Raw genomic sequence first — 11,885 nt, forward strand, 5'->3', positions numbered from 1 at the left:
AGATTTTTATTTGATTTTATTTTAAATGTAGTCATCATTATTTAAACAAACATGTGTTATTTAAAGCGGCAACAGACATGTTTTTTACTTAACTTAATATTATGAAGTATTGATTACACAATATAATGGCTGTGGGTATAAATATAGAATAATGACACTTTTGACTTTTTGATTGGTTCCCTAGGCCTCTTTTTCCCTGACTATGGGGTTACAATTTCCCTGATGAATAAAGGCTTGACCTATTGCAACCATTGCACTTACAAAATAGAAAATGTATAAACCATATACAGTAGCTCCATGGATGTATTATAAGCTGATCAGTGGCACATGAACCCCAGAAAGGTTGAGTGCCAGTTGTAAAATTACCAGGGTCTTCCAAAGCCATACTTACTCTGGATTCAGCAACTTTTAGCCCCTAATGACAAAAGTGTTGGCAAGGGGTCGTCCTGGGAATTTGATTAACCCCTAAAATGTATATTTACAGAGGTCTCTTTTAAAATGTAAGTGTATGGGAAGATGTTTTGTTGGGTCAAATGGTATCACATGCCAATGTAAGAAATTGGCTTCAGTGTTCCTTGGGGCTTGGGCAGTCATGGGAAGCCATCCCTAGTCTCATCCCCTGTAGCAAAATGGCGAATAGTGGAACCACAGAACTATCTTTGGAAAATAAAGTGCATTGTATTCTGTTTCTTTGGTATATGCTAAGCTCTTTGCAACAGCAGCAGCAACGATGGGGAGGAGTTATCGGCTACCATTTTGAATGTGTGAAATGAGGCTTCCACTACAGATACTGTAGAGAAGGCATGCTATTCCGACATACCTCTACTCCGACATTGACGTCTAATTGTCGGAGTAGCGGCATTTCCATTTTTTTAAAGACGTGCCACTACTCCGACAAAATGTTTTCCATTGTCGGGGTAGCGGCACTTCACGTGTTTTTCAAACATTCCGACATGGTGCGTTGGGTCTGCATAGCTCCACTTAAGTGAAAGCATTCGGAGCGGTAGTTGACACTGTCAGACACGCAGGGCCCCCTCCTCCCCAAGGGGCAACCTCCGGTGCTGAACAGTGAAACAAGTGCCAAAAACTGCAGCACATCGAATGGCCGCGTGGCCTGGCACCAAAACAGAGCAATTTACATAGACCCCCCCATGGTAAAATGCCAATTTTTACAGCAGAAATAAACATCTTTACAGCGTGGTACAAAAATTGCTTTTGGGCACTATAGCTAATTTTTCTATTCATGACAACTGTGAGGAGGGTGAATTTCTATATAACTCTCCCGTTTTAATTATATTCAGGCTTAAAGTTATGCATAATTAAGGGCGTGGTCGCTTTGATTGACAGGTTAGCGCCGTCAGTGGGCGCTAGCCGCTAGTTGTCTGCTCTGCTAGCTCCGCTAACAGTCGCTGCACTGATAATGTGTCTTGTTTGGTATAATTCCTTAAAGCAGCAATAATAACTATGACTATGCAAGCCAGTATCAATAATATATTTACCATCACATGTAACTTAGCTTATGAAACGTATTAAAAGTAACGTTGTTATTGAGTGTTCCATAGAAACGACTCGTGAACTGAATCATGTGGAAATTAAAATTCTGATTCAAATTAAACGTTACGCTGACTCACGGTAACACTGGCCACATTTCTGGTCAAAATATAGTGTTGCGAATAACGTCTATATTGGAAACGAGCATTTTAAAACTAGTGCAGTATAATCTCAATAACAGATAGATCTTTATGCCAAGTTTTGTTGCATAGTTTCAGGTTAATTTACCTTGAGTAAGACGACCGGTAACCGGGAGCAACGACGCCGCCGGGTGTGCTGTTGACATTAAGCGGGATTGCGCCGTGACTAGCATACGGTAGCATGTAGCCTAGCTTGGAATCCTTCGCTAGCTTGGTAGCTTAGAGCTAGATGGGCGTGTTTCAGTAGCCACGCCCGCTTCAGCTCCAACCCTATGTCCATATTTGGATTAGCCGGGAGCGTGCGGGAGGTAGACTGAGAAGATGTCGACGGTGGGAGTCACACACTGTGAGCTTCATTACGGCTCTTCACAAACCTGAGAGTGACGTCAAGGATACTACGTCCATTATTTATACAGTCTATGTCCTCCCTCATGGACGCTTCTGATAGCCCTCCCGAATCCACCGCGACTGCTCCTCCAAGTGTCTCCATCGTCATCCCATCAGCTCCGGTCTACAGCTCCGCAGAATTGGGAGCAGCCTCGATGGCTTGCATAGCTTTAACTTTCTTTGAGCGACTCCCTTGCAGATCGGATGCAGGGCGATCGGACAACAACGAAATTGAGTGCCAACCAGTCAGTGCATCCATTACAACAATAGGCTATAGTATATTATACAAATAAACTGAATATGTTAAAAAAATATATATATATATATATATATATATATATATATATATATATATATATATATATGTTAAAAACACACACACGGGTAGTGTTAGAAATAATCAATATATTGAAACGGAACATTAAAAGATAATTCACTGTTTCTCTACGGATCACATTTGTCAGATTCCGGTAGTATTACCGGATGTTGGTTGTAGCCTCAGATAGCTAATAGCTAATATTGTATTGTATATATGAGTAGAGGGAGAAGGACGCGTGGAGTTACATACTAAACACACCGCCTCTACCTCTCACTCATTGATGCTGCAATAATACTATTGCGTGTTTAATAACTGATAAACCTCAGAAGGATTGCATAATAAAATATCGTAGGTGAGAGCTTCAGGACATCACTAACAAGATGGCGACGGTGACGTCATAAGAGGACCCGCCCCCGACGACGTCAGCCTATAGAAGAATCCGGAGAACCCCATGTGACAAGTGGCCAACAGGATCCAGCCCCCCGCTACCAACCAATGAGAGCACGAGACCGGAGCACTTCTTATTTTGAAGTTGTTTATTGTATGGCCGGAAAGGGATGGTTCTATAAAACATGTTTGTATTGTGAAATCGAGCTCTTTGTCCCGGACTGCCAGACAGTAACTACAGATGAGCTCCACTGAGTCAGCGGCCTGTGGACGCGTGTCCCGTGCTATTGAGCCACAGCTGTGAAACTTTTGTAAAACCTACTGCTGCATCCTTTTATTAAAAACTCCTTTTAAAACTTATGAGAGGAGCTTCACTTCGTTTCTTTTAAATCGACTCCTGGGCTTCGAATAAAAGAACATTTCCTACAGTAGACTGTCGGAATGGCGGTACTAAAATTGTGTCGTAATAGGGGCATGTCGGAATAGAGGTTGCACCCCGAGAATGCAGCTACTTATAAGCTAGGTTATTTAGCGTAAGTAGGCCTAGCTCAGGGATCAGCAACCTTGACTATTAAAAGAGCCATTTTGGCCCCTCTCCCACGAAATAAAATTCACCTGGAGCCGCAAAACCTATTTTAACCTTAAAATGAAGATAACACAGTGTATAATGTTTTATATATAGTTATACTATATTTACAGAGGGATTGGAATTTATTCATTTTTCGTTTTTATAACAATATTTTAATTTACAATTTTTTTTTTGTCACCCACTCTAAACTAACTATTGTGTCTTGTATTTATAAAAAAAAAAAATTTTTTAAATTGTTGACATTTTATTGCTGCTTTTCTTATAACAAAGGAAAATTTCAAGCTCTTATGAAGAGAAGAAAAAACAATGGCATGTGTAGACCTACTTAATAAATCACAGAACCACTTTCAGCAAATTCTACATGTTTGTTCTGGAAATGTCTTTCAACATTACATTTTTTGTTGTTCGCTAATTTATCGCCACAGATCAAGCATACAGGTAAACCTGCATCGTTAGAAGTGAACTCAAATGAATCTGTCCACTCTGAATTCAACTTTATTTTCCTCCGAGACTTTTATTTTTTTGGATTTATCCATGGTTAGTTTACCGGTGTTCGGAAACTCAAGATTAGTCACCTGCAGGTAGGTAGGAGAGGCGCAGGGGTGTGACGCATACTTTAGTTGACGAAATAAACACAATAAACACTTTTTATTAATTTCAGTGTCACAGGATCACCTCGATCTCCTAAATAAGGAAAAAAAAGAACCGTTCATTATTTCCATTTTTCCCCCCAAAAGCTACAGGAACCAGTGCAGTGTCTTATTTATTTGGTATGGTAAATTGAAGTTGAAAAATGTAAAAAGGAATAAATTAGCTTAAGCTAATGCTATCTCACCAGCTAGCCTTAGCAGCAGGAGTTCAGCAAGTTCCTGTTATATACATTTTTACATGCTGTTCCTAAATCCCAAATAACACATTCTTTCATAAAATAGTTGTTGATGTCAAAAAGACCAAATATGGATTCTGTTTAGCTTTTAAAGTGCAGAAAATGGATGGCACTCAGATCCAGATGCAACATGCTAGTTTTATGACAAGAAGAAATTTCATAATTTAATTGCATAATTCAGAAAAGACAAAACTGTCACAGGGCTCAGACGTGGCTGTGGCAGCGGTGTCAGGGCAGTGATGGTGTAACATTAAGATATGAGTCTCTCCAGGGAGAGCAATTTAAATCACTGACAGCATCCGATCTTATACAGCTCTTAAATGATCAAACCAATGTTTCATTATTAAGCATCATTCATTTTTTAATTAATAAAGGACCAAGTCAACTCAACAGAACATGACAAGAACATGTAAAGTGGGAATGGGGTTAAGTTAATTTACTTAAGTACTCAATACTACAATTTTGCAGCAGTTTTGCTTTAACTGAGTATTTTCACTTTAAATGCTACTTTATACGTAATATTGTGATTTTTACTCCAATACATTTATCTGACAGCTTTAGTTACTTTACTAACTTTAAATTTACTCAAGCAGCAATTTAAAGTAGTTAAAATTAGCTCCACCTTTAACCTTAAACTTAGCTTTGACGAACACATTAATACGCCTATAATTATAAACCAGTAATTAAATATATATGATTCTGACATTGGAGTACTTTCACTTTTGGTACTTAAGTATATTTTTATGCCCACACTTTTGTTTTGTTTACTTAAGATTTTAAATGGAGGACTTTTACTTTTCTTTAACATTTTTCTACAGTTGCCGGTATCAAATTGATAAAGACTTGATGTACTGCGGAGCACCGAGCAAATGCAGATATAAAATAAGTTTGTTTCTTTGTTACAAATAATGTACTTAAGTAGCATTAGGTTGCTGCGACTGCCTCGTTAATAAAAGTGCGCAGATTCCTTCGTATCCGGCCAGAGTCCAAGGGTCTATTAACCACAGTGAAAAATGGCTTTTCGGCTAAATACCAACAGAAATAGATTCATTGAAGCAGAAGATTTCTGATGATGAAAACATGCTGTGTATCTCTCTTTTTGTTTCTTTTTTAACTTTGTCTGTTCCCCAAAAAACACGCAAGGAATAAAGTAAAAAATAAATCTGCTCAGACTTTGAATGTTAATTTAAAATTGAATATCAACTTGTAACAAAGTATACTTTCAATTAAATATTGCTACTTTTACTCAAGTATTTAAAAAAAATTGCATATCTTCCACCACTGGTTGTTTGTAGAAATTAAATAAATGAACAAACTTCAGAACGTTTTATTAATTTGGGTGATAAGTTTGGCAGTAATCTCAGTTCAACCTTTGTGTTTCTGAGCTTTGCAGCATGTTTCCTGTTGGGCCTATGTTTATGAGTCAGCCCTCATCCGTGGACGCAATAAGTGTGACCTTGTGCAGCTTTGAGCTGTCTCAGCAGAGTGTCTGACCACGGCGGCTGACACAGCGAGACGTCTGCCTGTTTGGGGACAGAGGGTGTATGTAGGTCAGCCATGGGCCGCATGCTGTGACAGCAGCACGGTCACTGTGCTGTGCAGCAGGACAGGGATCGGAGTAGACAGAGAGAGTCGGCATGGAGAGAGGGCCCCCCTCACACGTCAGCACCGATACTTCCTCATTTGGCCCCTTAAACACTTTGACATTATCAGGCCACACAGAGCTACGTCCACCCTCATTACTCTCACCTTTGGTACTGCAGCAAAATGGGCAAAGAACAGCAAGAGAAGAAGAAATACTGAGCAGACATCAGATCATGGTGAGTGTCTGAAAGGTTGGGATGGTCATTTGATGGGTGGGAGTCCTATCCATGTCAAGACATATAACACTGGTGATGTTCAATTACCACAATGTTACAGGTCTGACAAACAGAGCTTTGTAAAAACTGCCTGATTGTAAAAATAAGATACAGGCAACACAATTAACTTGTGATTTAAATAAGCTAACATTAATTTGAAAATATGCAGAATTATTATTATTGCTTAACTAAAAGCAATAATTTAGTATCTATTCAAGTGTATTCATCATACAGCCAAGTAGTTCTTATAACACTTTTTTCTTAAAAATAGAACATTTCCAACACAAGCTATTATAATCCCATACATGATGACACACTGCCATCTATTGGCTCAAACGCTGTGGCTCAGGTAATGTATCAAAAATGAACAACGCACAACAAAAGGTCACTAATATTAACATTTTATTTGGGAGATCCTTTAAAGAAACAGCTCTAGTGAGAACAAGACATTACTTTTGCGTGAAAACATGGGTTTAGAAAAGGAGACAAAGGTACGTTCTACAAATGTCATTGCTGTAGGTGTGTTTCTGAAATGTAACACGTTTGGTGAACAAATGATAAACGAGGAGCTCATCGGTTGTAGGGATGCATCGACCCGGATGCAGATTTGATGTTTGTCTTGATGCTGCTTGGCATTTTTCCTGAGAAAGAATGAAAAAGGGAGAGATTAAATACTTGGTAACAACTTAAAAGTCGACTCATTTGGAACATATCCACGTTTTTTTATATATTTCCTGAAGTTAAGTAAAGAATACCCTTAAAATATTAGGCTATTTTGAGATAAATGTGTACGGCGTCACCACTTTATACAGACCGCATTTTAACATTTACCCTGACTAAATCAAATTAAACTTCTTTGTTGGATTGATCTATTCAGCTTCTACTCTGTAATAATTGTTGTCTTAATAATATTGTGTTTGAACAAAAATAAATATTATTAATTTGTACCAAATCTTTATCTTTACATTTGAGTCTGCATTTAGATTTTCCTGAAGTTTTAAAAAGTCCAATAATTAGCAACCTATAAAAAAAACCTCCCCCTACAAAATCCTTGATTTGAATAAAGTGATACATTAGATTAAACAATTGTTTTTGTTAAATGTTCATATAAGGCTTTCAAAGGGGGATTTTCTTTAACATTTTTCTACAGTTGCCGGTATCAAATTGATAAAGACTTGATGTACTGCGGAGCACCGAGCAAATGCAGATATAAAATAAGTTTGTTTCTTTGTTACAAATAATGTACTTAAGTAGCATTAGGTTGCTGCGACTGCCTCGTTAATAAAAGTGCGCAGATTCCTTCGTATCCGGCCAGAGTCCAAGGGTCTATTAACCACAGTGAAAAATGGCTTTTCGGCTAAATACCAACAGAAATAGATTCATTGAAGCAGAAGATTTCTGATGATGAAAACATGCTGTGTATCTCTCTTTTTGTTTCTTTTTTAACTTTGTCTGTTCCCCAAAAAACACGCAAGGAATAAAGTAAAAAATAAATCTGCTCAGACTATGAATGTTAATTTAAAATTGAATATCAACATTGTGAATGTTCCATCTAGTGAACCTTCAAACTAGTCGGTATAGATTTAGGGTTAATGCTCTCAAAATGTATCATTTACTCAGCATTTATTAAATTATTTCACATAGAACTGGAACATCGAGACCCTGTGCTTCTCACACTCATTCACATCCTTAAATAGAGGAATTTTAAGCAGCAATTAATAGAACAAATACTCTCACAATAACACACACATGCACACAGAGAGCAGAAAGGCCTTAACAGTATTAGTGTGTCGAACAGTGAGAGACAGGAGAATACTAACCCAGCTCTCCAGGTCTCCTACCTGGCTGCCCCTGCTGCTGAGGGGCCACAGGGCCTCCCATACCTGCCTGCTGGCTAGAACCGCCCCCGATGGTGACCTGCTGAAGGGTGGGACCTCCACTCATCATGGGCCCTTGTCCTGGGTGTCCAGGGGCCACTGTGCCTGGAGGCCTACATTTAGAGAGTCCCTTTCCAAATGCAACCGCTCCGACCAGAGCGTTGGTGTCAGCGGGGTTAAAGGAGGGCTTGTTCTGACGGATTGCTGGGAAAAACATCTTAAGTGTTAACATATTTAAATGTATAAATACATTTGACATGATTAGCGGGACATTGAGAGAGAAACACACCTGCACTCTCTGAATCTCTGTCATCACGGGGATTGTTGAGCTTCTCTAGCAGATTGGAACACAGTTTGTTCAACGTCTGGATATGTTTCTGTAGAGGAAAACATATCAATGGAAAAAAAACTCTACAGCAGTAAGCAACGTTTGGCAAATAAATTCATACTTGTGAGAGCCAACTCAAGAAAAGAAGATGTAAAATAAATAATGTTCATAATTAAACATTGACTATTCCATCACTTCTACATTGTCCGCAAATGTTACTGGACCATCTTGTTGTGAACACTTGCTATTAAGGTTGTTTGTCCACGACGTATTTTGGACTTGCAGCTGTTATTAATGTGAGTTTACTTCATGCACACTCATCAGGTGATCAGCTGAAAACGGCCAGTTTCAACCAGTGCCCGTCGATTGGTGTATCGTGACATTTAAGCCCAGCAAACTGCTTGGTATTTCTGAATATGAGCTTGAATATGAGAAGGACAGGATCCATGCACTCCATGACTAACTGACCTGTGCCCCATCTGGGCCAATCCGTGCTGCCTCCACACTCAGCTGTTTCTCCTGCTCCTCCACCTCTGGATCCGGCTTAGTCCGCAGGTAGTCCGGTACAATCTCATGGCTGAACACCGGGACACGTTGCTCTGTGAGTTTCTGTTGGGAGAGCAACCAGAGCCGGAAACAGACAGGTCAGAGAGATGTCTTACAAATTCACATCAGAGAAGCAGACAGGCAGGCAGCGGCTTTGATACTCACTGCTAAATCCTCATCCCGGTCTGGAGACAGAAGCAGAGGTATTATAACCTGGTTGCGAAAGGATGGCGTCTTCTCGTTTTTCAGCAGTTTGTTGATGGTGTTCAGCTGACCAGAGAGCAGAGCGAAGTTGTCCAAAACAGATGGCCTGATGACACAAAGACACATCATCACAGAGGAAAACTAACACTCAACCAAGAACATTTTAAAATGTATTCCCAGACAATTTGAGCATCCTGTGTGGAGATGTTTCAATGCATTGCTTTTTAGATCCACTCAGCAGTGCTTACATATTTATTTGGGTAGGTTTAACTATTTGTAAACGTGATTGTTGTCGATTTCAATATCATAGGGACAATCCACACTCAAATTAGATTTTGTTTCTTGTGATATAACTTAATTTGATCTTAATTTGAGAATTGGACCAGAGACAGAAAGATTGGTCATCTAGAGATGCAGTGGTGGAAGAAGTAGTCAGATGTGTTACTAAAGTAAAAGTAGCAATACAATGCTGTCTCCCTTCCTGTTCACCTTAAACACCACTGACTTTAAATACAACTCAGAGTCATGCCACCTGCAGAAATTTTCAGATGACTCTGCAGTGGTAGGGTGTATAAGGGATGGACGGGAGGAGTACAGAGCGCTGGTGGAGGACTTTGTGGAGTGGACTGGAAGAAACCATCTGCTTCTGAATGTGGCCAAGACCAGAGAGATGGCCAGTGACTTCAGGAGGAAAAGGACGTCTCCACTGCCCCTGTGCATTCTGGGAGAGGATGTGGCTGTGGTGGAGGATTACAAGTACTTGGGAGTGCACCTTGAAAATGGACTGAACTGTAGGACCAACACTGACGCTGTGTACCAGAAGGGGATGAGCCGTGCAGCAAGATGTTGGAGATATTCTAGCTGTCTGTTGTTGCTAGTGCACTCTTTTCTGCTGCCGTCTGCTGGGGGGGCAGCATCAGGGCCGCTGACACCAGCAGAATCAATAAACTGATCAGGAAATCTGGCTCTGTCATCGGCATCAAACTGGACCCTTTTGAAGCTGTGGTGGAGAGGAGGACTCTCAACAAACTGTTGTCTATAATGGATAACCCCACCCACCCTCTCCACCTGCTGCTGGACAGACAGCGGAGCTCCTTCTCCAACAGACTGCTCCAGCTCCACTGTCACAAGGACAGGTACAGGATAACATTCCTGCCCACTGCCATAACACTGTACGACAATTCCTCTCTGGCTGGCAGATAACTCTCTTATCCACAGCTTCTTTTGCACTACTGGACTTGAACGCTATTCATTTCACATTTAGATTCTATTTAATATTCCATTCCTCCAACACCTAATGCAATATCCTACTTTATAGTACTGCTTAGATCTGTGTTTATTTATATTTCATTTTGTGTTCATTTTGGATGCATATGTTGTACATTTGTTTTTATTGCCATTTTATTTTTTATTGAGCTGCTGCAATGTAAACATTTCCCAAATTGGGATCAATAAAGTACCTATCTAGCCATCTATCGATCACATGTAAAAAAGTACTTTCTTAAAAGTGAAAGTCCTGCTTTCAAAATCTTACTTAAGTAAAAGGACAAAGTTATTGGCATCAAAATATACTTAAAGTGTCCAAAAGTAAAAGAACTGGCATAAACTGAAAAAACTCAAGATAGGTACAAGTAAGTCGAAATTGTACATTATGTAAATGTATCACTGAAGCTGGAATGGTAATAAGGTATATAACTCAGTATGAAGGATAATGTCAAATCAAAATGTTTAAATGTCGATCTTTTCATTGAAGTGCAGCAACAAGTCTTGGTGAAATTACATATGTCGATATGTTAATAGAAATTGCTACAGACGTGTCTTGACAAGCTAAACGTCACAAACTAATAGCTTTCGTTCATTCAAAGTTTTCCCTTACCATGTTAATCGCTCGTACTCATTTTCCAGTTTATAAATGAAACTATGGAGAGCGTTTTTGACGTGAGCAACCCGAGAGATGAGAGACTCCACCGCCGCCTCCAGTTGCTTCTCCTCCCGCTGCTGAGGGGAGAAAAGAGAAGAGATGTCTTATAAATAAATAAAAAACCTCAAAATACACACTAAACACACACAATAATAAGGACAGGCTTTGTTCATCGAAACAATGTCCGTTTAACTCTACCGTAGGGAGGAATTCATTGTAGTGTTTAACTAATAAAAGCTGGTTTAAAGGCAAACTAGTTGTTAGCAAGCTAGCGACTGCTAGCTGTAGCCTACACATTGGCAAAACAGGAGCAACGTATACAATTCTATGCGAGTACAAGACCTATTAGAACGCAATTAAATAATATAATAAAGTCCCATACTATAATTAGGGTTATATATGCATTACAATAACATTACCTGCATTGTTGAACTACAAGCTAAACGGTGAAATGATAACGCTCCCAAGCAGAAACACTTCCGGTTCAAGACGTCAAAATAAAAGCATTGAAACTACACTTTGTTTTTGTCCTTGACGGAAATGTACAAATAGCATACTAAACATGCCTGGGAGGAATAACTCAGTACATTTACTTAGGTACTGTTATTACACACATATTAGAGTAACTTGTACTTACTTGATTAATTCAATGTTATGCAAATGTGTAGGCCTACTTGTACCTCATTATCTCAGAGGCAAATATTGTAATAATATTTCCATTACAATGCATGTTATGGCTGTTTATGGAATAATACAGAGACATTCAAAATTCCCTCAGTAAAAACGTTTGACTCTAATGTCTTGTAAACCTTACTCTATCAAATGTTCAAAATTATATCAGAAATGTGTTAATTACTGCATATTTAAAAATATTGTAAGTAATGCTTTAGT

General features: G+C 39.2%; 1 protein-coding gene across 3 annotated transcripts; it reads right to left on the reverse strand.

The window, feature by feature from the left end:
- Window positions 1-6,503: 6,503 nt before the first annotated feature.
- On the reverse strand, window positions 6,504-11,502 carry med8 (mediator complex subunit 8). 3 transcript variants are annotated; one of them, XM_063892200.1, is made up of 7 exons: window positions 11,414-11,502; window positions 10,950-11,068; window positions 9,035-9,179; window positions 8,792-8,932; window positions 8,285-8,372; window positions 7,939-8,199; window positions 6,504-6,759 (listed from the first exon to the last, which is right to left on the reverse strand). In XM_063892200.1, exons 1-7 carry the CDS (start codon window positions 11,417-11,419, stop codon window positions 6,689-6,691), a joined length of 831 nt encoding a protein of 276 aa, XP_063748270.1. In that variant the 5' UTR covers window positions 11,420-11,502; the 3' UTR covers window positions 6,504-6,688. The 3 variants fall into 3 exon arrangements, with proteins under 3 accessions (XP_063748270.1, XP_063748271.1, XP_063748269.1); XM_063892201.1 differs by having other exon boundaries at window positions 7,960-8,199; window positions 10,950-11,071; window positions 11,414-11,492; XM_063892199.1 differs by having other exon boundaries at window positions 10,950-11,071; window positions 11,414-11,492.
- Window positions 11,503-11,885: the final 383 nt, after the last annotated feature.

The sequence above is a fragment of the Eleginops maclovinus genome, chromosome 9 (assembly GCF_036324505.1).
Source record: "Eleginops maclovinus isolate JMC-PN-2008 ecotype Puerto Natales chromosome 9, JC_Emac_rtc_rv5, whole genome shotgun sequence".
In the NCBI taxonomy this organism is placed as follows: Eukaryota; Metazoa; Chordata; class Actinopteri; order Perciformes; family Eleginopidae; genus Eleginops; species Eleginops maclovinus.